This window comes from Danio rerio, chromosome 6, assembly GCF_052040795.2.
Source record: "Danio rerio strain M-AB ecotype USA chromosome 6, GRCz13ab, whole genome shotgun sequence".
NCBI lineage: Eukaryota > Metazoa > Chordata > Actinopteri > Cypriniformes > Danionidae > Danio > Danio rerio.
In genome coordinates this window covers 25,337,589-25,362,028 of record NC_141026.1, presented here as the reverse complement: position 1 = coordinate 25,362,028, position 24,440 = coordinate 25,337,589, and the positions used below count along the sequence as shown (strand labels likewise).

The 24,440-nt window shown below is 37.0% G+C and overlaps 1 protein-coding gene and 1 long non-coding RNA gene across 3 annotated transcripts in view; both read left to right on the top strand.

The window, feature by feature from the left end:
- Positions 1-24,440, top strand: part of LOC147843513 (uncharacterized) — a 721,012-nt gene that overhangs the window by 558,706 nt on the left and 137,866 nt on the right. The gene's annotated exons all lie outside the window — the stretch shown is intronic.
- The window catches only part of usp43a (ubiquitin specific peptidase 43a), a 177,747-nt gene that overhangs the window by 50,863 nt on the left and 102,444 nt on the right, over positions 1-24,440 (top strand). For both annotated transcript variants that reach the window (NM_001442042.1, NM_001089402.2), the window contains 1 exon segment: positions 14,265-14,368. In NM_001442042.1, coding sequence (NP_001428971.1) covers positions 14,265-14,368 — 104 coding nt within the window.

Here is a 24,440-nt window from a genome sequence, read left to right as displayed (position 1 = left end):
AAAGTAAATATAAATATAAATATATATATATATATATATATATATATATATATATATATATATATATATATATATATATATATATATATATATATATTTATTTATTTATTTATATATATCATACAATGAATCATACACAAAACCATTGAATAATTGCTCAGGAAGTACAGATGTTGGATCAAAAATCTGAGTGATCACAGATCAGTGATGACAGAAGTATACAGATTTAATTGTTTGTTTTAGACTATTAGGCCATCAAGTCAGACAGCTCCATATTGATTCATTACAGCTTTATCTACATGAATCATCTCTGTTCAAATTACATTATGCATCTTGGTTGTAATCACACAGTTTGTAATTAAACTAACAGTTATTTTTAACGTGTGCATTTCCATAAGGTACAAAGACTGGAATAGAAATGATTGTATCATTATGTTAGCATTCATTTATTGAGTTACGCACTATAGTATTACTTTTAACGAACACTGCAGATTCTGAACAAGTGCAGCACATCAGATTAACATGCAGAGTGAAGGAAAACTGTTTTTTTTTTTTTATCACTTTGACTTGGTTATTGTGATAGGCTGAAGTGCTATTTCAACTGCTGAGGCTCTTAAGCTTTAATATCAACATCTCATCTTATCACACGTCTACAGATTTGACTGTAATATACATCATTTTAACTGGAGAAGATGCTATCAAATAGATGCACCTAAACTTCACATTTTGAAAGCTTTTGCATCTGAATTATGGCCAGAAAAGCTCTGAATATGAACGGCTGTCCACTAATTGATAACCACTGAGTGCTTTTTGAATTCTCTGGAGTGCACTGTTCTACCACACACACACAGCAGTTATGCCATCTGAATAAATCTTGGGCCTTAAAATTATTATCAGGCTTGGGCAAGTGTATTGCTATGGCTGACCAAGCTGCCTTCCTCTGGTATGTAAACACTGTTTTAAAGACCTGTGAGAAACCTTTAACACACTGTAAAACTTGTATTTGAACTTTTTTTTTTATTTAATGTTTTGCCCTGAAAAGTATGTTCTGATTTGCTGCTACATAAGCTTTGGTGTGATTTTGCAGTCCACATTTTTTTTTATCACATTAAGTTTAGTTTCAATAAGGCGCAAGACGTGTTTGTTGCTAATTTTAGACCAACCCTAATTTTCACGTTTTGTGCCAAGTTGTTTAAGGGCAAACTCACTCTATGTACAGTTGCCTTGAACCGGGTCGAAGCACGCTTGTCCCCCTTCCCGTTTCCCCTGATGGCCCAAACTCACATTACATTCAGGCCTGGGCCCACTTACATCATTGATGTTGCGATGTTCAGTAAGCACTTTCGCTCAGCACAGTGGACATTTTTTTTGTTATATTGTTTTAGTGGTTTGGGATGCGGTGACACACAGTCAAATATTTCGCCAAATAAATCAGCCACTTTTGACACTCACAAACAATCATAAAGTCCTCGTGCTGCAGGAGTTAGGAGGTTTGTTGAAGTTGCAGCTGTCGTGCAGTGGGGGGTTTGCGTCTTTAATAATCTACGACAGTTTGCATTCATTAAACAGTACGAATGATTAATAAATCCATATGAAACAGACCCTTAAAGTCACGTCTCATCCTCAATTTCGTGCTCCGGCGCGCTTTGCACTCACACTACAAGCGTACCAGATGACCCCAAGTGAACCTTGTCTGGCACACCTCTTCCAACCGGTCCAGGGCCGGCCAAGTGAACCGCGCCTGAGCCCGATTCAGAGCACTTGCACTTCTCAAACGATTCGGGAAACGGGCCTGGCCACAGTTTGGAGAGCATAGTGTGAGTATGGCCTAAATAGCAAATCCATTTGTGCCACTTTGTAGAGTCATGGGTGTGCTGGTCTAAAAAGGAAGTACTAAAATAGTTTGTGCCATTGACCAGATAAAACTAGGTCTAAAGTCCACCGCAGAGTGATGGGCCTAAACAGGTTTAACCCACATTGCTTAAGACACACATATACAACAATACACAAATATCTTTACTTATGAAAAAAAATGTAAGGATTAAAATGTTACACAAAAAATATTATTTTCTACATAAATATAAAAACCACCGCCTCCATGCCTTATTCCAGTCCAGAAGGCTTTTTTCAGTTTATTCATGACAACTTGCTTTTCGTTCATTCATTTTTTTTCAACTTAGTCACTTTATTAATCTGGGGTTGCCACAGTGGAATAAATTGCCAACTTTAAAGGATATGTTTAATGCAGCGGATGCCCTTCCAGCTGCAACCCATCACTGGGAAACATCCATACACATTCATTCACACTCATACACTACAGGCAATTTAGTCTTCCCAGTTCACCAATACTGCATGTCTTTGGACTGTGGGTGAAACCGGAGCACCCGGAGGAAACCCATGTCAACACGTGGTGAACATAAAATCTCCACAAAGAAATGCCAACGGACCCAGCCGAGGCTCAAGGCATCTTGCTTTTAGTCGATCTTGCTACCCACTGGGCTACCGCGATGCCGACAACTATCTTTTGTATAATGTTATTATTATTATTAGTCGTAGTATTTATTATATGCATATTTGAATTTGTTTTAATAAAAACAAGTTTTGACTTGTCCACGTGTGTTGGGTTTTGAAGACGTATACTTAATGCTTAAGAATAGGAATATGACTTGACATAATATATATAAATATGATATAATATAAAAACACTTTGCTATTATTGTTAATGTATTCATTTGCTTGAACTAAATGTAGAAATATTTTTAAACAAATTTTTGCGCTTAAATGCAATTATGAGTAAGTAATAAATATGTAGGATGGATGTCTTCAGTGGAGTGCGTACAACACTGTTTCCTTATCAACGTAAGTAAAGGAGTTAAGTGTACAAGTAAAGTAAAGAGGCCGAATGGAGGAGGCTTGTTTTTATCCTCGCGCAGATGGTCTGTTTAACTGTTTTCTTGCTAGTGAAGTGTTCAGTTTATCCTCTTACAAAGTCTTCCATGTAAGTAGCAACTGTGCCATGGCGTAACACAACTGACTCTAAATGAGAATGGGAGATGAGACTCTGATTTGTTTAATGCATGTTATGCTCAAAACACACCCATAACTCTTTAAGAGAAAAAGTACAACCCTGTTAGACCATGTGTTGGGCCGCAAAGCATATATTTCCATCCTTAAAATAGCAAAAGTTGATTCGGACAATCCCTTAATGCTTTTACGCCATGCGTTTCAGACTTTCCACCTAGATCATTAAAATAGAGCCCAAATGGTCTGTTCACTCAAAAATTAAAGTTTGCTCACTATTCACTCACCCTTAAATGGTTGTACATACTTGAGTTTCATCTTTTGAACACAAAGAAGCTGTTTTGAAGAAAACTGAAAGCCTGTAACCTTTAACTTCCACACAGTTGAAAAAACAAATACTATGAATTGTTAGAGCTTTTTAGCAGTCTAAAAGGGGCAGTTAAACTTTTCAGCAGTTTAACTGCCCTTGAAATCTCTTATATTTTACTTTACAAAACAGCCTTCATTATTATTATTATTATTATTATTATTATATATTTTTTATATTTGCTATGGCCCTAAATTTAAATCTATTATTTGAAAAATATATCAGCAGTCTTCAAACTTGCATTTGAGTGAGTTCAGCAATACATTGTGACATTAGGCAATGCTGTAAAACTAAAATGTATTATACAGTCCATGAAAATAGAAACAGTGTAAAAGATAGATGGCATTTTAAGAATTTTTATTTGCCAGCCATAGTGATAAGCAGAGAGAGCAAAGATGGTATACACATTCCCTGCTCTGCTCTTTGACTGAAGACCAGGTAATGTAATAAAAGTACTGGAAACATTCTTCCTTAGCTGTGCTGGTGGATGAAAAGAGGTGAACAACCTCTCTCGGTGAATAACAAATCACTAAAATCCCAGCTGATCCCAACCTCTTCGGAGCCTTGAGCGCAAGTATAGAGTCAGAGAGAGAGTGTGCGACCCTGAATGCCTAATAGAAATGAAGCAACAGAAGATATGGAGAAAGTGACAAATGGATAAACAAATACAGAGATAGAGGTGTTGTTGGAGTGAAACGCCTGTCAGGGTTTTTCCTCTCCTGTGGGTCCCGGTGTTTGCTGTGATACCGTAAGCCCCGGCTGAATAGCCTGAATTAGCAGCTGCTATGCGTGTCTGAAAGAATAGCTGTGAGTCAGCCTCTTTCCTGCAAGACTAGCATTTCATCCCTCTTTGCATGCCTTTCTGTCTATTCCTCAATTCCTGCTGACCTCCCGTCTTACTTTTCACATGACTGTTGGTTGTGTGAAACGGATGGAAGAATAAAAGGTTCTTGGAAGAGTTTCTGGTAAAGAAAAGGATCGGTGCTGAGCTGAAATCTCTGTACAATCCTTAAATGTGTCTGATCACAAAGGAAAAGCTCTGAAGGACACCAATTAACTGGCCTTGCTGAACTCTTGCTGGAAGAGCACTAACAGTTCTAAGATGTCAGTCTTGCTGTCTGAGCATGAGCAGATGTGGCTCAAAGGAAACTCAAATTGCTTCATCTCGTGTTAGACTACATTTAAGTTTGCTTGGCTGACAGTGCATTAACAAATAAATAAATGCAATATTACTTTGAAAGCAACATTTAAGCACTGATAAATATATTATATTAGTTTCATAATGTTATTTTGAAAATATGAGGCTACGACTCATCTGATCAATTCCAATTAGTAGTAACTGTTTGCACTAAGTTTGAAATGCTAGTTTGGTTGTAACTAACTTCAGGCCCGTAGCCAGGGGGGTTCAGGTGGTTCGAAAGACTCACCCCTCACTGACAAAGGTCTACAATTTGTCCCAAACATATGTCATCATAATAAGTGAAAATAACCCAATGAAAAGTCTTTGAGACTGAGTGGAATCCTCTGTTGGTTGTCGTGACTTCAGCTATTCAGTTTTGACCAATGCAAACAATTAATTTTTATGAGTCCAACATCCAGCTGCTAGAAAACACACAATCTGATATAAGTAAAGTCATCTTTCGCTACTGTTCTGTTTTTAAATAGAGAAAACATTTAATTCTAAATCTTGGACCTTATTCAAACTAAAATGACTACAAAAAAGATGTGAACCATAACCAAGTGGACCATATTAAATATAATACACCGAAAGCAGACCAAATAAAAAATAATTTGCAAACTAGTTAGGCTATTGTTGTTATCCATTAGTTTTCAAATGTACTTTTTTTTTACAAGAGAGGCTAGAAAAATTTTAAAAATATATTTTATTATTAATTTGATTCAGATGTTAAATTCTGACTTAGGAAAGTTAAATGTGTTGACCAGTTTGTATTTATAACTTGTATTTATAATTTGTATTTATAAAAGACTATAGGCTAAATTTGTATTTTAAAAATTAGCATTTTTTCATATTTCTTAATTCTAAATCTTTAGTAAATATTTTTTTGTACTTCAAAATGTGTGGTTATTATAACCGTCCGACAAGCTAATTCAGCTAAAAATAGTGCTTAAAATGTATTCAAATATCATGATTCAATAGAAAATGAGGTGTATAATTGCAAAAAGTTCTACTTCATGAGAAAAAAGAACCACCCCTTTCACCAGGCTGGCTACAGACCTGAACTCAGTAACTCTTAACAGAGTTATTTTTTTATTATTATTATGTAAACCAAGCTACATTTTTGGGAATCAACAAACATGTACCCTGGACTACATTGTCCTGCAGTCTTTGTTTTCACAAATCCACTAGGTGCCATATACATTATTGCCATATACATTATTGACAATTTCAAATACAATACTGAGGCCTGTTTTCTCACACGTCATTTCTCGTAAATCCACTAGAAGCCACTGTATACATTTCTGCGCATATTAACGTCTTTCTTGTGTATCCATGAAGCTGGTCAGATTGTTATTGTGCATAATATATCAGCTTGATATTGACTGACCCACACACACACCCTTTCATAAACCCAACTGCTTCTATCATGACCCCACATTGCCTTTTTTGTTTCGCATTTTATGGTTCATTTGTCAACCTCGATCTGCTCCACTCCTCTCTGCCTCCCAACTATAGCACCATTTGTGTTGAACTACTGTGCAAGCCAGTCACCCTGGAAAAGTTGTTTATACAGAGGTGGGCAGTCGGAGGTACCACCACATAAAGTTTGTTTTACACAAACAAAATGCATCCATATGTACTTATAGATATTTTTTAATGGTTGAAGCTTTTAAAGTATATTTTGATAATAGCCAATAGTAGCTAAAATTCGTCAAAGACAAAATAATTATTAAATGAAATTGTCATAATCAGCAACAATGTAGCACTTGCAGATTGCTGGAGAACTACAAATCACATCATGGACCTCTCTCTCACTCACACACACACACACATACACACACACACACACGCACGCACGCACGCACGCACGCACACACACACACACACACACACACCAGTTTCATGTCTTTCCCTGATTTCACACACACAGCTGGAAGCTGATCACAGACTGATTACCAGGACAATAAATACACGTCACATTCACACACACACACACACAGTGCTGAGACTTGTTTTCTGCAACACTACGAAGCGTATCTGTGTAGTTTTTGCTGTTTTTTTTTTTTTTTTCTTTTTCCTGTCACTCTGACCATTTAAATTGCCTTTATTCTCCTTTTGCTCCTGTTTTTGACTATTGCCTGCCTGACAATTTTCTTAATAAAGTGCATGTGGATCCTCAACTCCATTGAACCTAGTGGTGGGCGAAGTGAGGCTTCATAAAGCACTGAAACATTTGAAGCAAATGTGCTGAAGATTCAAAACGTTTTGAAACCTGTCTGTACAGTGACACCTAGTGGTCATTTTTTATAAATTGCTCTGAAACCGCTTCAACAAAGAAACCGTTAAGCAAATGGAGATATTAAACCCCACGTTGTAGCTAGCATGCTGAGATAATGGGTTTAAATCCAGGGAGATGCAGCCATGAATTTTAGTTTTTAATGCTATGTTCTTGTAATGTGTTTTGTTTTAACATTCAACTGTGTTGAAATGTCAGTTTTACGTTAGCGATCCCTATAGTTGTAACCTGACTCATTACAGAAATACTGTACATACTGTAAATATGCAGTACAATAAACAATCAGGTAATATAATTCATATTCTGCAACTTCTAAAAGTAAACCCAATTAATGAATAAAAATGAAAAAAGATTATTAGCTCTTGCAAATGACTTATAAAATACTCATAAAATACTCCAATATTTCTTGGAGTAATGCTTTTTTGAGAGGTGGAAAAATTCTGTTTCTGATTGATTTGTTGCAAAAATATTTTAGTTGTTTTATTACTACAGGGTGAATGTGGAGGAAGAGAGAAATAAGGCAAGAAGCACAGATCTGTGAACCTCAATAGATTTCCTTATAAACAGAGGACAGTGTGAGTACTCTTCCTGTCTGTGGAGCTCACAGACAGGAAGAGTACTCACACTGTCCTCTGTGGCCAAAAATGTATTTGTAGTTGATAAAAGGGATCTGTAAATTCAGTGTGATTCCTGAACTTTTTATCACAGTTCTTCCGTTATTTTTTCTCAGTTCTCTTCATTCCTTTTGCAAACCTTTTTTCCATGTCCACTTAGCTCCTTTTTCCAGCTTAAATTTTTTGACTGCATCTCTGCATAAAGCCTGGTTTATACTTCTGCGTCAAGTGACCGGCGTAACTCACGGCGCGGGTAACGTGCGCAGCTGTGCATTTATACTTCTGCGCGCTGTCTCTGTTGGTCTGCATTAACACTTCCGAAACGCTAGTTAGCAGTGAGGTGTAAATGTTCCTCTGTGTCAAGTTTCTTCGCTGCTGTTTTGCTTTTCCTAAACACTTCCTGGTTGTACAAGTGACTCAAACTCGCTCATTTTGAGGCAGGAACCGGTGGAAGTGCAACAACTTTAACTATGAGGTAAACACAAAACAAAACTTCCCATCCGGAGCTCCTTCATGGGACTCTACACGCCATTCGCGCGGCTCTCAGTCCCGCCCAGACTCGTCAGCGCTACCAAGCCGACCAATCACAAAGCTTGCGCTACGCGTTGTTGCGACGTGTACATTTTTTGAGAGGTGCATGTCAGTGACGCCGACGGCCAGGGCGAAGGGCTATGTGTCAGCGCCGTAGCATATGCTGGCGTTTGACGCAGTAGTATAAATCAGCCTTAAGAAGCCCAACTGAGCCTGGTTTCTCTTAAGATATTTTCCCTTCATTTTTGTCATTTGGTTAAGTTTTGTTCCTCAACACTGTTACCACTGGCTTGCTTGGTTTGGGACTTCTGGAGCTGCACATCAATGGATTTACTCTTCAGTGTTTGGATTTTTAGCAGTGAAATTTATAGAAATAAACATGAATTTAATTGAATTGAATTAAACTTCAAACTCTTTTCTCTCTTCTGTCTCATTCCCAGGTCACCACACTCACGTGTTTTCTTCATTTTCTCACCGCCAATTCTAATGATCTTCCTCTGACCTTTCAAACCCTCTTTTTTCTCTTTCCAATTCTTCATGACTATTCTCCTACTTTCTTAGAACTCTTCAACATCCTCACAGTTCTTTTCACACTTCCTCTCAGCAAGGGTACTTCCACACAACACTATTATTTATAACACTTCCCTCTCCAGACATCTGTCCCCATCCCCCTCTCCCCTTCCTTCTCTGCTTCATAACTCTTAGTGCACCTTGCTGAGCCCTCAGATCACCTAGCTTTTAGCTCTTCCCACATTTCCCTGTAACTTCCCCCACTTTTCTCAACTGCTGCCCAATTGCTATGTAGCCTTTTTCTTATATTTTTGTCACACTTCACCATAACTCCACATTCTGTCCTTCAAGGCTGTTCCTTAAGTTCCATTTACTTCATTTTATCTCTTTCCAAAGTTCTGCTTACTTTATTTTAGCTCCTCCCACAGTTCCTTGTAAACTTTCCAACTTTTACTAAATGCTAATGTATATACAGTACTTTGCTCTTCTTTTTTGACACACTTCCCTATAAAGCCTCTGTCTTTCCTTCAAGACATTTATGACAGTTCCTTTACTTAATTTCAGAAATTCACAGAGTTCCATTTACTTTCTTTTTAGCACTTTTCACAGTTCCCCTTACCTAATTTTAGCTCTTCCTATATTTCTCCTTAATTAATTTTAGCTCTTCCCACAGTTCCCTTTACTTTATTTAGGCCCAATCTTAGTTCTACCCCTTTGCCCTTACCCTTACCCCTTGTTTTGCACATCCATGTGAAGGTGTAAGGGTGTCTCAATTCTTTTTAGCTTGAAGGCATAGGGCTAAGGGGAAGGGCTAGATAGCCCTTGAAACTGAGATTTTTAAGGACCACACTCAAAACCAAAGGGTATGCAATTTTCGCATGAATACATCAGCTACAACGGCTGCACACGAAAGAAAGGAGATGCACAAATTAATATTTTTTTGTCATTATTACGAATTTTTACGACAAACAAGCATATGTTTAATACATTCATTATAGTGTTTGTGTGTTACAATCATGCTTAAAAAAGCGCTAAAATAAAAAACGCCATATTTTGCTATCTATAATGCCTAATAATAACTCCTGTATAGTAGTCCCACAACATACTTTCACTTCTGACACTCGATGAAACTCAAATACCTTATCAAAAAAGTTTAGTGGCTTGGAATGGGCTTTTTACAGTGTCAGCTATAATGTTAATGTTGTTTTCCTGTGTTTACATAGATGAATATGGTCACTGTGTAAATACTCAGTACAGTTAAGATCTTATTGCTACGCCAAATCGTTATGATAACTTGATATTGTTGCCTTCTGTGATTTCCATAAAATAAACAACAAAAAATAACACAACTGGAATCACTACAGCAGTTGCGATTGTTGATCTCATTTGAAGCTAGAGATTGAGATGGCATGTGATGACGTGAGCAGGTGTTGAACTGGTGTTCCATTTTTTTAGGAGTCATTTTTAAAGCCCTTCCTCTTCACACTGTGTTTCAAGGGTGCAAAAATAGATTTGGGATATGGCCTTATACTCTTCCCACAGTTCCCTTATCCCACTTTAAGGCCGGGACACACTAAGTTGACAGTCGGCCTTTAGGCAGTGTCAGACCGCTGGTGATCGCTTCACATAGGCTAGTTTGTGTCATTTGTTCTGCACATCGCCTCTTTCCGCTCTCACATCAGGGGAGTTTGATGTTTAATTCAGCATGTTGGATTGGTGTAGGCCGAATCAGAACGTGAGAACAAAAGTTGAAGTGACAAAAATGATGCAAGTCAAGAGGGAACACAAATAAGATGGCTGTTATTCTGTCACTTTTATTAAATATTTGCAAATGATATGAACAATCAGGGGGCGACATGGTGGTTAGCACTGTCGCCTCACAGCAAGAACGTCACTGATTCGAGTCCTGGCTGGGTCAGTTGGCATTTCTGTGTGGAACTTGCATGTTCTGCTCGTGTTCATGTAGGTTTCCTCCAGGTGCTCCGGTTTCCCTCACAATCCAAAGACATGCAGGTATTAGTGAATTGAACTAAATTGACCATAGTGTATGTGTGTGAATGAGTGTGTATGGCTGTTTCCCAGTACTGGGTTGCAGTTGAAAAAAGGCATTCATTGTGTAAAACACATGCTGGATAAGTTGGTGGTTCTTTTCACTGTGGTGACTCCTGATGAATAAAGGGAAAAGCCGAAGGAAAGTGAAAAAATGAATGGATCATGAGATTATCTAAAATATTAGCACATGTGAATTCCTCTGTGGTGAGTGAAAAGTGCTGTAAAAATGGAAAATGAATGCTGGTTTGTGTAGTTTGTATGTATGCAGCACTAGTTCTGGTTTCCCTTTGTTTAATTTACAGTGCAAACTACTGCCACATTTGGACATGTGGACAAATAAACCGTACATTCTCTCACGCAGATGCAGAACACACATTCTGGTTTTAGAGAATTGTCCCCCGTTTGGTGTGTTCACCAGTTTCTTGTTCCAGCTGGGACTAGCCTATGTAAAGTGACAACATCTTTGCTCTTTGTCGTCGACTTGGTGTGTCCCTGGCTTTACACAACTTGTATTAAGCTCCTTCCCCAATTTCCCCAATTTATATAGTAATTATACAGTTTCCCTTAGCTTTTTTCCACCGTTCCCTGTTTCCTTCCACCACTTTTCCACAACTTTCCACAGTGGAACAAGTTCTTTGTTCTTCATAATCCTTCACCCCTACACAACTCATCCTGTCCTTATTCCTTTGCTTCCTATTAGCTCAGTAGTTTTTTGTCCTCACAACCCCTCTTTCTTTAAATTTCTTTCCTTACATCTTCACTTTTTTCCACCACTTGCTCACAACTCTTTTCCATTTCTCCACATTTCTTTTCCCAGTTCTTTGCATTTCATTGTCCATTGAACAGCTCACAGCAGAAAGTAACAACAGCTTTTATATATGAAATACTCATTCTTACCTAATCTTACCTCAATCAGAAATGATTTAAGAAAAACATTGATTTTCACTAGAGGACAGTCAATGTTAACAACAGCAGTTCCTCTGCAAGGGCAAGTCCTTGCATGGGCTGGAGTTTGTCTGCTGAATGAAACATTCTGATATCTAATACCCATGAGTATCTGTGTGGTCTAGCGGTATCTATTGTTTTGCTGATGCTGCTAGTGATGGGTATCTGTTTGACCTTGGTTCTGTTTAAAGGCAATAATTCATTTAAACCTCTTCCCAAGTTATGTGATGAGATATACTGATAACAGTAGCTACATGGACATGAGGTGCACATTTATATTAGAGCTATAAAAACATGAAAAATGTTTTTTGGCATACTGTTATCTTGAGCAACACGGTGGCACAGACGGTAGCACTGTCACCTAACAGCAAGAAAGTCACTGGTTTGAGCCTCGGCTGGGTCAGTTGGCATTTCTGTGCGAAGTTTGCATGTTCTACCGGTGTTGGTGTGGGTTTCCTTTGGTTGCTCCGGGTTCCCCCATAAGTCCTAAGACATGCGCTATATTTGAATTGGGTAGGCTCAATTGTCTAGTGTATGTGTGAATGGGAGTGTATAGGTGTTTCCCAGTAATGGGTGGCAGTTGGAAAGGCATGTGCTGCATAAAAAATATGCTGGATAAGTTGGTGGTTGATTCCGCTGTGGTGACACCAGATTAATAAAGGGACTAAGCTGAAAAGAAAATGAATGAATGAATACTGTTAAAGGATTTCTGTAACAGCAGACCAATTCACTCTGCATTCTGTCCATCTGAAGTCAAATAGATTTTTTGCTGTATTTTGTGTCAACAAACATTTTAATCAGTTCTGATTTTATAAAAATGCTGCCAAAGAATGGAAATTAGATGATATTATGGAATTTGAGAATTTTCATAATATGCTTTAGACATTATTAGTTGCCTTGTCTGACTGTGAACAGCATGCTCCAACATTTGTGTTATACACCATTTGTGTTTTATTTTTAGAAAGTTAAATGTGGACCCTCACTATCGGCACATTATCTACATCAAACATATTTTTGATAAAATGTTTTGAAAGAGAGAGAGAGAAAGAGAGAGTGAAATACTGGCCAGTTTGTTCAGTGAGGCATCTATTCTTTGTTCTGAAGTCCAGCTAAGTGGCTTTTGACCCAGTTTGAGAAAGTACTATTTCAAGTGTGCACCGAAAGCTTGACAATTCATCTGATATGAATAAGGAAAGAGCCCAAAGCCAGATTAAAAGTTATGCTCGATCTCTCTCCATCTCTTATTCTATTTCACTATATGAGATTTTTTCACAGAAAATATTTCCTCTTAAATATATTGCATCTTACTTCTTGAAAAGGGTTATGTGCCTCTCACTATGAATGGAGTTGTTAGGGCCAGTCCCTGGCCAGTCATTACCCCCTCTTTCGAGATGGAGAAATTTTGTATTCTCTTGACATGTTTAACCCCACAATTTTGGATGTGCATTGAAATAGTCAGTTCCTATCCTGTGGTGCGTTTCCCAAACAATGAGGTAACTCAATGAGGTAACAGCTGAACTATCATAATACAATGCATCGTTTGTAGTGATGAGTGTTTCCCAAAACCCCTAGTTTCTCTGTCGCTGTTCCATCATTTGAACCACGTTAAACGTCCATAATGATGCTCTAAACGGGGTGGTAACAACTTCTATAGAAATGAACCCCATGAATTCTTTGTTCAAGTTATATTGTTTTAAACGCAACAAAACAAATAATAAATCCAATATTTTTAAATCCAATATTAGTCTTGATAACAAAATGCACTCGTTTTCCATATTAATTCAATTTTATGTAAATGGCACATACAAGGCCTGTGTTTCCTTTAGAAATATTATTGACAATATTTCATAGTCTATTCTAAATTAACATAAAATTAATTTAAATAGCTAACATGTATTCTAATGTTATATATAAATCATAATAAATAATGAGGCTTTTTATTAAGAAATTAAATTTAATATTTATTATTTATTAGAAAATGAAAACAAATCCTACTTTAATAACAATGATAAAGATGATGATAATTATTATTATTATCGTTGTTATTATTATTATTGCAAATGGGATATTATTTATTTTTTGAAAAGTGTACTTTTACAATTTGACACATGCAAACCAATGCAGAAATGTTCTAACCAGCAGGCCCATGTCATATACAGTACAGATACTAAATAAATAACCTATAAATTTAAACAACTAATGTATGCCATGTTTTTTGTTTTCAAAAGCTTTGAAGATGCAACGTAAATTCTGTTTTTAAATAATGGGTCACCTATAGCTTTCGTTATGAGCCACATTGTAGCTGACTTTAGTGTTATCAATTATGTCCATCAATTATGTATGCATCATCAGTTATTGTGTTAGGCTTCAGTTATAGGGTGATTAAATCACATTTAATCGTACCCTCACTTTTTCTAGAAAGTACAATTAAAGTAAATTATGAATACAATAAAGTAAATTAGTTGATCATTTTGATATTATAAGTAAGGCTTATTTATTTAATTTATTATGACAAAAAAAAAAGAAAACACTCCCATGCAAACAAAGTTTACCATTTTTAGGTGTTACAATGTTTATTATAAAATGATTTTAAATTACTGGCCAATGCATGATATTTCAAGTTTGCAATTTTTACAATGTTTAACCTGATTTTTTTTTTTTTTGTTCTGTGTAAACTGGAGATATACACTCAAAACCTAAAAATGGCTAATATATGTTCCATTCACTGTTTCTGCTTGCACCTCTCAGGGCTCTGTGGGATTGGAGGAGAGTTCATGCCCTGGCCCAGCAAACTCACAGCAGCCCGGAACTCGACACAGTTTTGTACAGGAGCACTTCCAAGCCCAGTACAGGTCAGATACCCCTTAGTCTTAATTTAAGATCAAGACTGACTTTCATTTGTCTGCCTGTAGTTTGCATTCTGTTAGGACACTTGTGTGGTATGCAGCATGCTTGATTGTGGTATTTTAGTGAAACAATAATATTGAAAAACATTGCGTGTTATGTAGTGGATGAAGTACATTCAGTGCACTTGATAGGCCTATTAGCATCCCAGCACGAAGCAGAATGCTGTTGTATAAGAGTGAAGAGTATGTATTTTGTGAAAACAAACACCTAGATATACTTTATACTTAATGCCACTCATTACAGGGATATCTACTTGCCACAAAACATTGTTTTAAGCCATAATAGTTTATTATCTCTTCAATTAACACTGGAACTACCAAATTTTAATAACTACTAGTAATTCCATAGTCGTCATTCTGACCGTTCTCAAATAAGATGTCATATTGTCAGGGCATATTTACTTTCAAAGCTGTCAAGTCATTACTCTAAAAATAAGATGTTTTTGGTAATACAGCCTATAAATGTATAGGCCTTTAGACCACCCATGAAAGTTCATGCCTCATTTTCATTTTCACAAGTAGGGGAGAAGGGTTTTTTTTTGTGGCACTGTGTATGTTGATTTGAAAGACATGTTTTTGCCAACAAAGTTTTTGTTAGCAGGAAGATGCTAGGCAACAGAGACACGCATATTTACAGTCATGGGGAAAATAGCGCACACTGAAATGCAGGGATTTAAGCAATTAAAGGTAAATACTCATAGCTCTGTTGTGGTGTGTTTTTAATAAAACAACAATGTTAGCACTAAACAGTCAAAAACAGTAGCATAGCAAACAATCTATACATCCATTCATTCATCATCCATCCGTCCGTCCATCCATCCATCCATCCATCCATCCATCCAATGTGGCGAGACGAGGGATAAAACATGAGCAGACAAACAGGTATGGAGACTGATGTATTTACAGTGCCAGGTAAGGAGGTAAGAGAAGGAAAGCCGTGCAGGTATGAATCCTTTGGCTAGATAGATTCTGATTCTTATGTGTCAAGTGGCCTTAAAATAATAATTATCAGAGCAGACGTTTTCTTTCATGCTTAGTCTAGATCACAGATTTTCTTATTTGGTTTGGCTCGTTTCTTGAAACAGAAATTACATTCACAAAATTCTAAGATCAGTTGGCAAAACAGTGTTACAGTTTAGCACAACACTATAGCTCACTTGTAAAAGCTCATTCCTTTCTCAAAACAGTTCACTCATGTGTCAAAACTAAATTTCCTTCTCATTTAAACAGTCAGTGCCCCCAAAATGCTTCGTCCCTTTAGTAATGTGTAAGCACTGCAGGTCAAAATGTTTAGATGTTTTGTCATTGTGGCAAAGGACCACTAAAATATCCCTCTTGTCCACCTTACCGGCTTAGCCCAGTCCTTCATAAAACTGAAAAAAAAGAAATAGGATTGTAGGGTAAGAGTAGCCTCCAAGGTTTGACATCACACATTGCACTCATACTGCCAGGGAAATGGTAACTCCTTTTTTTATTGTAATGATCAACCACACACAAAGTAAATCATATATCAGAGCAAAAAGACTAAATAGCTGTAATAAATTGTAATCAAATGTTCCAAAGATTCACCTACTGTATGGTATTCATGGTATTATGGTGACTAAAATTGACTAATTTTGACAATTTTGACCATTGTGCATGTAATGACATATAGAATGAAATGACGCTGACACATTTTGGAGAGAAAAACCATTAGACTGAGAATTAACAATCATTTTAGATCAACTAGATCTATTCACTTGGAAATTGTGCTAAATGTAAGCTATCTGTGCTTAATCATTAGCAAAGATGTACTTAGACATTTGCAATTTGATGAAATGAATGAGAAATTCAATTCTGTTGTGAACAATTGCCAAGTGGTTTTGAGAATGTGATTTTTGTTTCAAGAAATGAGCCAAACCAATAGAGGAAAACTGTAAAATAAAACAAATGTTAAAAAAATACTACAGTTCTCAGTTCACTACAGACTTCTCATTCACTATGATACATTTTTTATTTTATTACAGTTAAAAGTACCTGTTCTTCACATTGTGTCACACATTCTCATTTTGCAAATGCTTTGGTACATCAAAGGAAATTTTATGTACAATTCTCTGCTGTTTCCTACATTATCAATTGCTTTTGTTATGTTGATCAATATGTATTATAATAGTTCTCTGTTGAACAGCTTCACCCCCCACAATGTTTGGGCTCTAGTTCATAGCATAAGATTTGCATGCAAGTTGTCATAATATGTCAAGTATATTTTCTTTACATTTACTTATTTTTCTAAATCTGTCCTATGATTGTCCTTTGTTTACATATCTATTTTGTTTTCTTTGTACTATGCAGTGATGACTTTTCCTTTATGAATCACAATGACACACAGTACAAAAAGTAAAAGTGTAAATGTGAATCTTGCCCAGTCTCTAAACTCCCACATATTCTAAGGTGTAACCTACAATTTACAACACATCAGAACATCCCTCCAGAGTACATGGTTATATTTACAACATGACTAAGCAATGTCACTGTCTTATTCGTACACATGAGGACTTGTCAGTCTGATGGCCCTGACATGTTTATTGACACATATTTATTTTTGAGAGATATTGTCAGTAAGAGATGGGCTTTTGCAGTTAATCCATGATATTTGTAAGTTGTTTTGAGAAATTTATCAAACACTGTTTTGTAAATGTCAAGGACGATATGAGAAATGTACCAAAGTGACTGAGAAAAAAAGTAAGTCATTAGTGTTGGTCGATGACTAACATGATGTCACTGAATGTGTGTGTGTTTGAGAGAGAGGGTGCATTTTTATCTGTTATGATGGGTTCACACCAAACGCAGAGCACTGCGGCATATGCTCAAGTTTATTCGTACATGTAGCAGACACTTTTAATCAAAGCAACTTACACTCATAAACACACCCGGGTAGCAGTTGGGGGTTTGTGCCTTGCTCAAGGGAATCACCTCAACCGTGGTATTGAGGTGGATATTTTTTCCACCAACAACTGCCGGTGCTGCAACTCAAACCTGCAACCTTTGAATTACAAGTCACACTCTCTAACCATTAGGCCACGACTGTCCCCACATTTTTTTCACCTCACAAAATGTCTTTGCTTGAGTTTGTGCTGTACACGTGATTGAGGCATTTCATATTATTCTTGCTGTGTGGTGATAATTCGCCTTATTCACGCTTACTCAAATATAAATGGTTATGTTGTGCAAGTCACGCGCCTCCATTAGAAATAATAAACTTACATCCTAAGTTTATTGGCATTGCTTCCATGGCATGTGCTCAGCAGTCACATTTTGATAAAACTATAGCGCTTCATACCGAAACTTTATACCAAACTTTATTTATATCGTTATTAATAAATACGATATCGATTTGATCATCCAGCCCTATTATGATGCACAATTTCGTTCTGTTGGTGGGAGTGTGCTCAATTTCACCACACGCGATATACAGAGCGCAAATAATATTGACATGATATCCTGTAAATACTAGTGGATCGGCGCATCGGTGAAGTTGCTCTTCAGTGTTTTCAACTTCCATTTATTCATTCATTAATTTTCCTTCGGCTTAGTCCCTTTATTTATGAGGGCTCACAACAGTGGAATGAACAACCGACTTCGGAATCCTGAATATGTTTTATGCAGCGAATGCTCTTCCAGTCACAACCCAGCACTGGGAAACACCCATAAACCTTCGCATTCACACACATATACTACGGCCAGTTTCAGTTCACCAATGCCTCATGTCTTTGGACAGTGAGGGTAACCGCAGCCTCATGTCTTTGGACAGTGGGGGTAACCGCAGCACTTGGAGGAAACCCACACAAACACAGGGAGAACATGCAAACTCCACACAGAAATGCCAACTGACCCAGCTGGGACTCTATCCAGCGACTTCCCTGCTGTGAGGCAACAGTGCTAACTACTAAGCCAGCATGCCGCCTGTTTTTAACTTCAGCAGTGATATTTACATTAAACTAAAGAGAACTGAACTAAGCTGAACTCAAACTGAATAAACTGAATCAGTCTCAATTAACTAAAACTTCATCTATGTTAAGCTACTTTGACACAATCCACATTGTAAAAGACTCTAAGATAAATAAAGATAAATAGGATTTTGTTTTTAAATAAAAGTACAAAGTACAGACCCATCCTAGTTCTAGAGGAAGGGACTCAAGAAACTCTGGAGTACTTTTTTGAAACTTTAATAGATTTGATCAGTGTGTTGAGCATCACTTAAGACAATGTTAGCACCTGTCGGCTTTAATTGTGGGGAAAACTGGATAATTTTGAGCTTTTGTCAGCTAATTTCCTTTTCTGAGTTTAAAATGATTTTTGGGGCGGGATCAAAACTGGTGACATAGCGCAAAACTGCAAGTGCAAAGATGACGCATCGGTTTCTCATTATTATTCATTGCGAAGTTTTCTTATCCTATGTGAAGACTTTGCTTCTTAATTATTCATGACTGCATGTGCTTTCCGAAGGCAAGACCTGCCAGTGCCAGGCTGTGAGACCCTATGTTGATGTATTTAGCCGTTCATGAAGGGTCGTATGTGTTTGGTTCCATGATCCACGGGGATAAAGACTTTGTCTTTTATCAGGAGTTTGTTCATATTTAGACACATCGCCGTGCTGCTGTGTTCGCGTAAATCTTCCAGATTACCAGCAGGGCTATTGATTGAAAGGGCAGGGAACTTGCTGCACTAGGTTTGCATTTAGACCTGGGGATTGAGGAAAAAGTCTTCATTTATGGTGTTTATATGAACACGATTATCTTTATAATAATATAAGTTGTGGTTGTGTGTATATGAAATTACAAATGACAAATTTACCAGGTCCTTAAATTACTGTTTATTTCTTTACATTTTAACTTAGTAAACTATAAAATCGGGGTCTCCTCATGGTTTGTGTCTCATTTTGTGAACCAGCTGACAACAGTTGATTGCTCACCTCCTTCTCCCCTGCTCTGCTGGCCATGCCCACTCCTGCCTCTGATCGCGGAGTTCCTCACCCATTATGATGCACTTTTAAAAAATAATTCTGAGGTAGACTTGAACCAAAAGTGTGGGTTGTCATGGCCCTTTAAATGATTTCTGTTGTGATCTAGCATAATATAAAGAAAAAATTCTAAGGAAATAACTTGACTTTCAAAGGGAGTGGAGGGGACATTGTATTAGTGGAAGATTTTCCCCTAATACAATGGTATGGGTAACAGGGGTTTATTTTACAGTAGATGCATAAGAAACTAGTACTACACAAAAACTGGACAAATGTCCTGAAATACATCTGAACGATGTCTGTTTGTGTGGTAAACATAGTAGAAGCTGAATAATTCATTCGAGTACATTTAATTATTTGCATATAATGCACAACCTCATAATGGCATTCCCACATTGGATGTGCATCATTGTTGTGAATGTTGCAACATAGACTCATTCTGAAAACGTAGCCCTGTATACATTTCTGGAGATTGTGAATTATGTAGCCAGAGCTACGTATGGTGGCATTTCATCTTTAAAACGAATGTTACGGGGCTGTATGACGCCCTTCCTTTAATCGGACTCGGTTGTCTGGGAGCTCGACATGTTTGTCGGCGCACTTGAGACGCAGAGTGGAGTTGACTGTGACACTGAGGTTTAAGTCCAATGAAGAGCAGATTAGATGAAAACAAAAGCTAAAAAATAAAATGAGTAAATAACAGGGTGAGGATGTAAAATCTGAAAACATGGTAAAAATCAGGGTGCTTTTCTTTTTCTGAATTGCTTTTAAAAACACTGGATGGTTTAGGAAAGGGGGAGGGCGGGTCAATCTGTGCTTTTTAAAACACTATTAGTTGGGTTTAGGGAAGGGCAAGGGTGGGGGGATCAGTCGGCTGGTCAGTCATTCAGGCAGTTAACAATAGCCTTGGGTGGATTTACGTGAGAACTGCAGGACTGAATGGCACTCATGAGAGAAATTTGAGACCTGCAAAATTGTACACTGCGGCCTCTGGTGGATTCGCGAAAACAAAAACTGCAAAAAAACGTAGCTCCTGGGATGTATTTTGCTTTCTTCAGAAATATATATAGGGGTACGTAATCAGAATGAGCCTGAATGTTTTTTCTTGTAAAATTTGAGAAATGCAAAATTTATATAAACGTTTTTGGTATAGATTACAAATAGATCAGAGTGGTGCCCTTTCACTTTGAACAGCACTATTTAATTAACTTGCAGTCAAGTGAATTTTAATTAACTACATTAGGTCAGACAGCTTTCAATTTTAGGCTCATTGGAGTGTTGTATACTAATTATGAATATTTATAGCCTATAATTCTTGCAGATTCCCTAAATAATCATGTTTATGGTTTATTCAGACATCCATCAATGAGGAAAATGACTGGTTATCCTCTGTAGAAGTGCATGATAGTTTGCCTGCTCTCATACAAATGTGCTCATCCGGCACACGCAGTGTGAGCTCTCTAGAAAACAGCAGGCTTCACGCTATTCACTGTCTCTCTCAGGCTGCAGGGCTGTTAAAACATCTTTGCCGGAACTTTCCGCAGTCAAAATGATCAAGCAATCCATAATGAAATCACATGGTCTACAATAAAGAATATTACAAAAGCATTATTTTCACCTATTTCTGGTGACAGAGACCTTCTTGCCAGCGGCTTTTCTGCTTCCGATATGCAAATGCTCAGTATTAAATTTTCAAGTGAGCAAAATTTATTTCAGTTGGTTTAATTATATTTTTCTTCAAGTCTACAAATTCTAAAGCATCAAAGCTCTTTATAAATACCCCAGTTCTTCTAGCTTCATGCCCACTCACATTTAGACTCCCAGAACTCTTCATCGAGTAGAAAAGCCAGTAGAGATGAACTCAGCAATTTTCTGAAATCAAGAAAAAAGGCTTCTGCTTCTCGGTGAGTTCTTGGTTTCCCCACTTCAGTTGTATAATTACAGTAGCAGTGTTGATTGTGCAAACTTCGAAAACCGAATGATTAAGGCTAAATTTACACCGCATGGCTAAAGTGACCCAATTCTGTTTTTACCCTCACATGTGGCACAGATTGGATGTAACTCATGATCGTAAAAGCAGAGAGAAAGCACATGGATTCTCTTCCATATACACAGACAGATAAAATACTTTACATCTTAACCTTATCATATTTTATTAGATTTTTTTTATTTTTGTTTTATTTTTACAATAATTTTATAAAGCAATTATTCTCCAATGATTCACAACACACAATAAAAGAATCATAAACAAATTACATATTTATATCAACTCCTAAAATACCAACAGTTTTCATTCTAAAAAACGTAGACCTATATACGTTTCTGGAGATTGCGAACCATGTAGCCAGAGCTACATATGGCTGCATTTTGTCTTTAAAACGAATGATACCGGTGGTATGATGCCCTTCCTTTTCACGCTTACCAGCTGAGTGTTTATCTGCATGTAGACAGCTTTCCCAGTAAGCAGTTTGTCCAGTTAGCTGGACAAGTATTTTGCAGTGCCGCAGTTTACAGCAGTGATGCGCGATCACTCGGGCATTCTCAGTAGCCATATCTGTATACCCTCAACAGCATAGTACATAAGCAGAAATTCAAATAGTTTCCCTGATGACATTTGACATTGGCCAAATTAGCGAAATGAAAGACCAAACTACCAAATAATACCTGCAAAGAGTGTGACCACATTCACCTTCAGAAGGCGCTATAATTACTCTTGAAGAAGAATGTAGCTTTCACAATCCAAAATAAATAATGGCTGTTTCTCAATTCCAAGAACGTTGAGAACGGACTTGTGGAGACTTGTCTTGCCTTTAGTTACCTCAGAAGAATGAATTCGGGAGACCGCGAGAACAGAGAACGCATCCTGTGAGAAATGAGATGCTGCGTTCCACCTGATGGTCACATGACCTTTATGCGTTTTTTAATGGAAAATGATTTAAACATTACAGCATTCAAACGATTTATTGTTTTTTCCCCTTTTCGAAATAAATACTCTGCATAAAGACTTTACAAATATACGCTGTGCAATAAAACAGATTTTAAACGAATTACAGCAAATAAACACCCTTAATGTGTTTATACCTTCATAAAGACTTTCATGGTAATGTTTATTTTATAGTTTCATTTAGGGAAACTCCTGGGATGCATTTATATCTCCAAACTTTAATTAATAATACATCTATATTAAATGCTGCGCTTCCCACCTCTTTTATACAGCTGCAATGACTTTTGGGACTTTATAAGCGAGTTTTGCACTCAAGTCTGCATGGGTGCATCCTCGATATCAAGAACACATCAGGGAACTTTCACACATCCTCCGTTCTTGTGATCTTGAGTTTTGGAACTGAACTTTGGTGGATAATGATGACGTTACATGAGAACACAAGAACGCTGAAGAACACATATTGAGAAATGTGATTCAACATTTCAACATTCAACGCCCTACAGCTCTGCCCCTTCTTCTACGTGAGCAAATCAGCGGCAGTTGAGTGCGTGTATCCATCATTACACACTTAATTCGGGTATTTAAAGTGCAATTTTACTATTTTCTGTGTGAATGCACTACTTATTTTATTTTTACCACACTCTGAGAAATAAAGGTATGCAAGTTGCGACTGGAGTGGTACCTTTTCAAAAGGTACAAATTTGTACCTAAAAGATCCATATTAATACCTCAAGGGTATTAGTACCTAAAAAGTACAAAAGTGTTCCTCTTAAATTTTTTAGGTACTAATTTATACTTTTTAGGTTTACAAATGTGTACCTTTTGAAAAGGTACCACCCCAGTGACAACTTGCGTACCTTTATTTCTGAGAGTGTACAAAATGGCGTAGAATAGTGCATAAGTACGCGATTTAGGATGCTCCAACTGTCTCTTGTTCCCCCAAAAAATAGGACAGCATTTTATTACAATATCAGCTATGTTTACATAATTAATAACTGCAGCACATTGTGTAAAACAAAAACTAAATGAAAAAGAATTAGTTTATCATCAGTAATAAAAGTTATAATACACCATATCAATTAAAACTTTTTAAGATATTTAATTACTTTATACTAGTTAAAATCTATTAAAATTGTGCGTTAAAACAGCATTTGAAATGCTGATTTTAATCAATACAAGAACCATGATCATTTTGTCCATTTTGGCATGTCCTAAAACAAAATTGCAAAGTTGACACTGATACTTTAGACTCCTTGAATACTTAAACCCAACATTTTTTTTGTTGACAAACACATATTAAAACATTAAAAATAATTAATAATAATAATAAATAAAATAATAAAGCTGTCAAACTAGAACACTGCATAAAGCATAAAAATCAGTTTCCAAAGGTTCATCAACTTACAACATTAATCAACATTAATCACAGAGATTAACAGAAAGAGAGAGAAAAAGTGAGTGAGAGCACATTATCCATCAATAATCATTTTCTTTAATTTTCAGCTTAGTCCCATTATTAATCAGGGGTCGCCACAGCGAAATGAACCGCCAACTTATCCAGCATACCGTATGTTTTACGTAATGGATGCCCTTCCAATTTAGCCTTTTCAATTCACCTATACTGCATGTCTTTGGAGTGTGGTATAGACCGGAGCACTGACTCGAACCAGCGACCTTCTTACTGTGAGGTGATCGTGCTACACTGTGCCACCCATGTGTAAACACCATAAAACTATTGTATATATTACTATGAGTTTAGTCAGATTCTGCATATATTCTAAATCACATCACATGGAAAATGTAGTCACAAAATCAGCTTAACATTTGATACAACTTTGACGGACTCTTATCACACATTAGCACGCTAACACCAAAGGTACAGATGTAATATCTGCTTTCAGTGGCTGTTTATAATTAAAGTCAATCTGTCAGTCAGTCTGACATTGCCTGTGGTGGATTATGTCTGATCAGATATGAAATGTAAAGAGACTGCACATTTGAGCAGCATTCATGGTGTGGTCATTAAATTCTGGATTCAGAGAGTAGCTGCTGCTGGGAGCAATCCTTATGCTCTA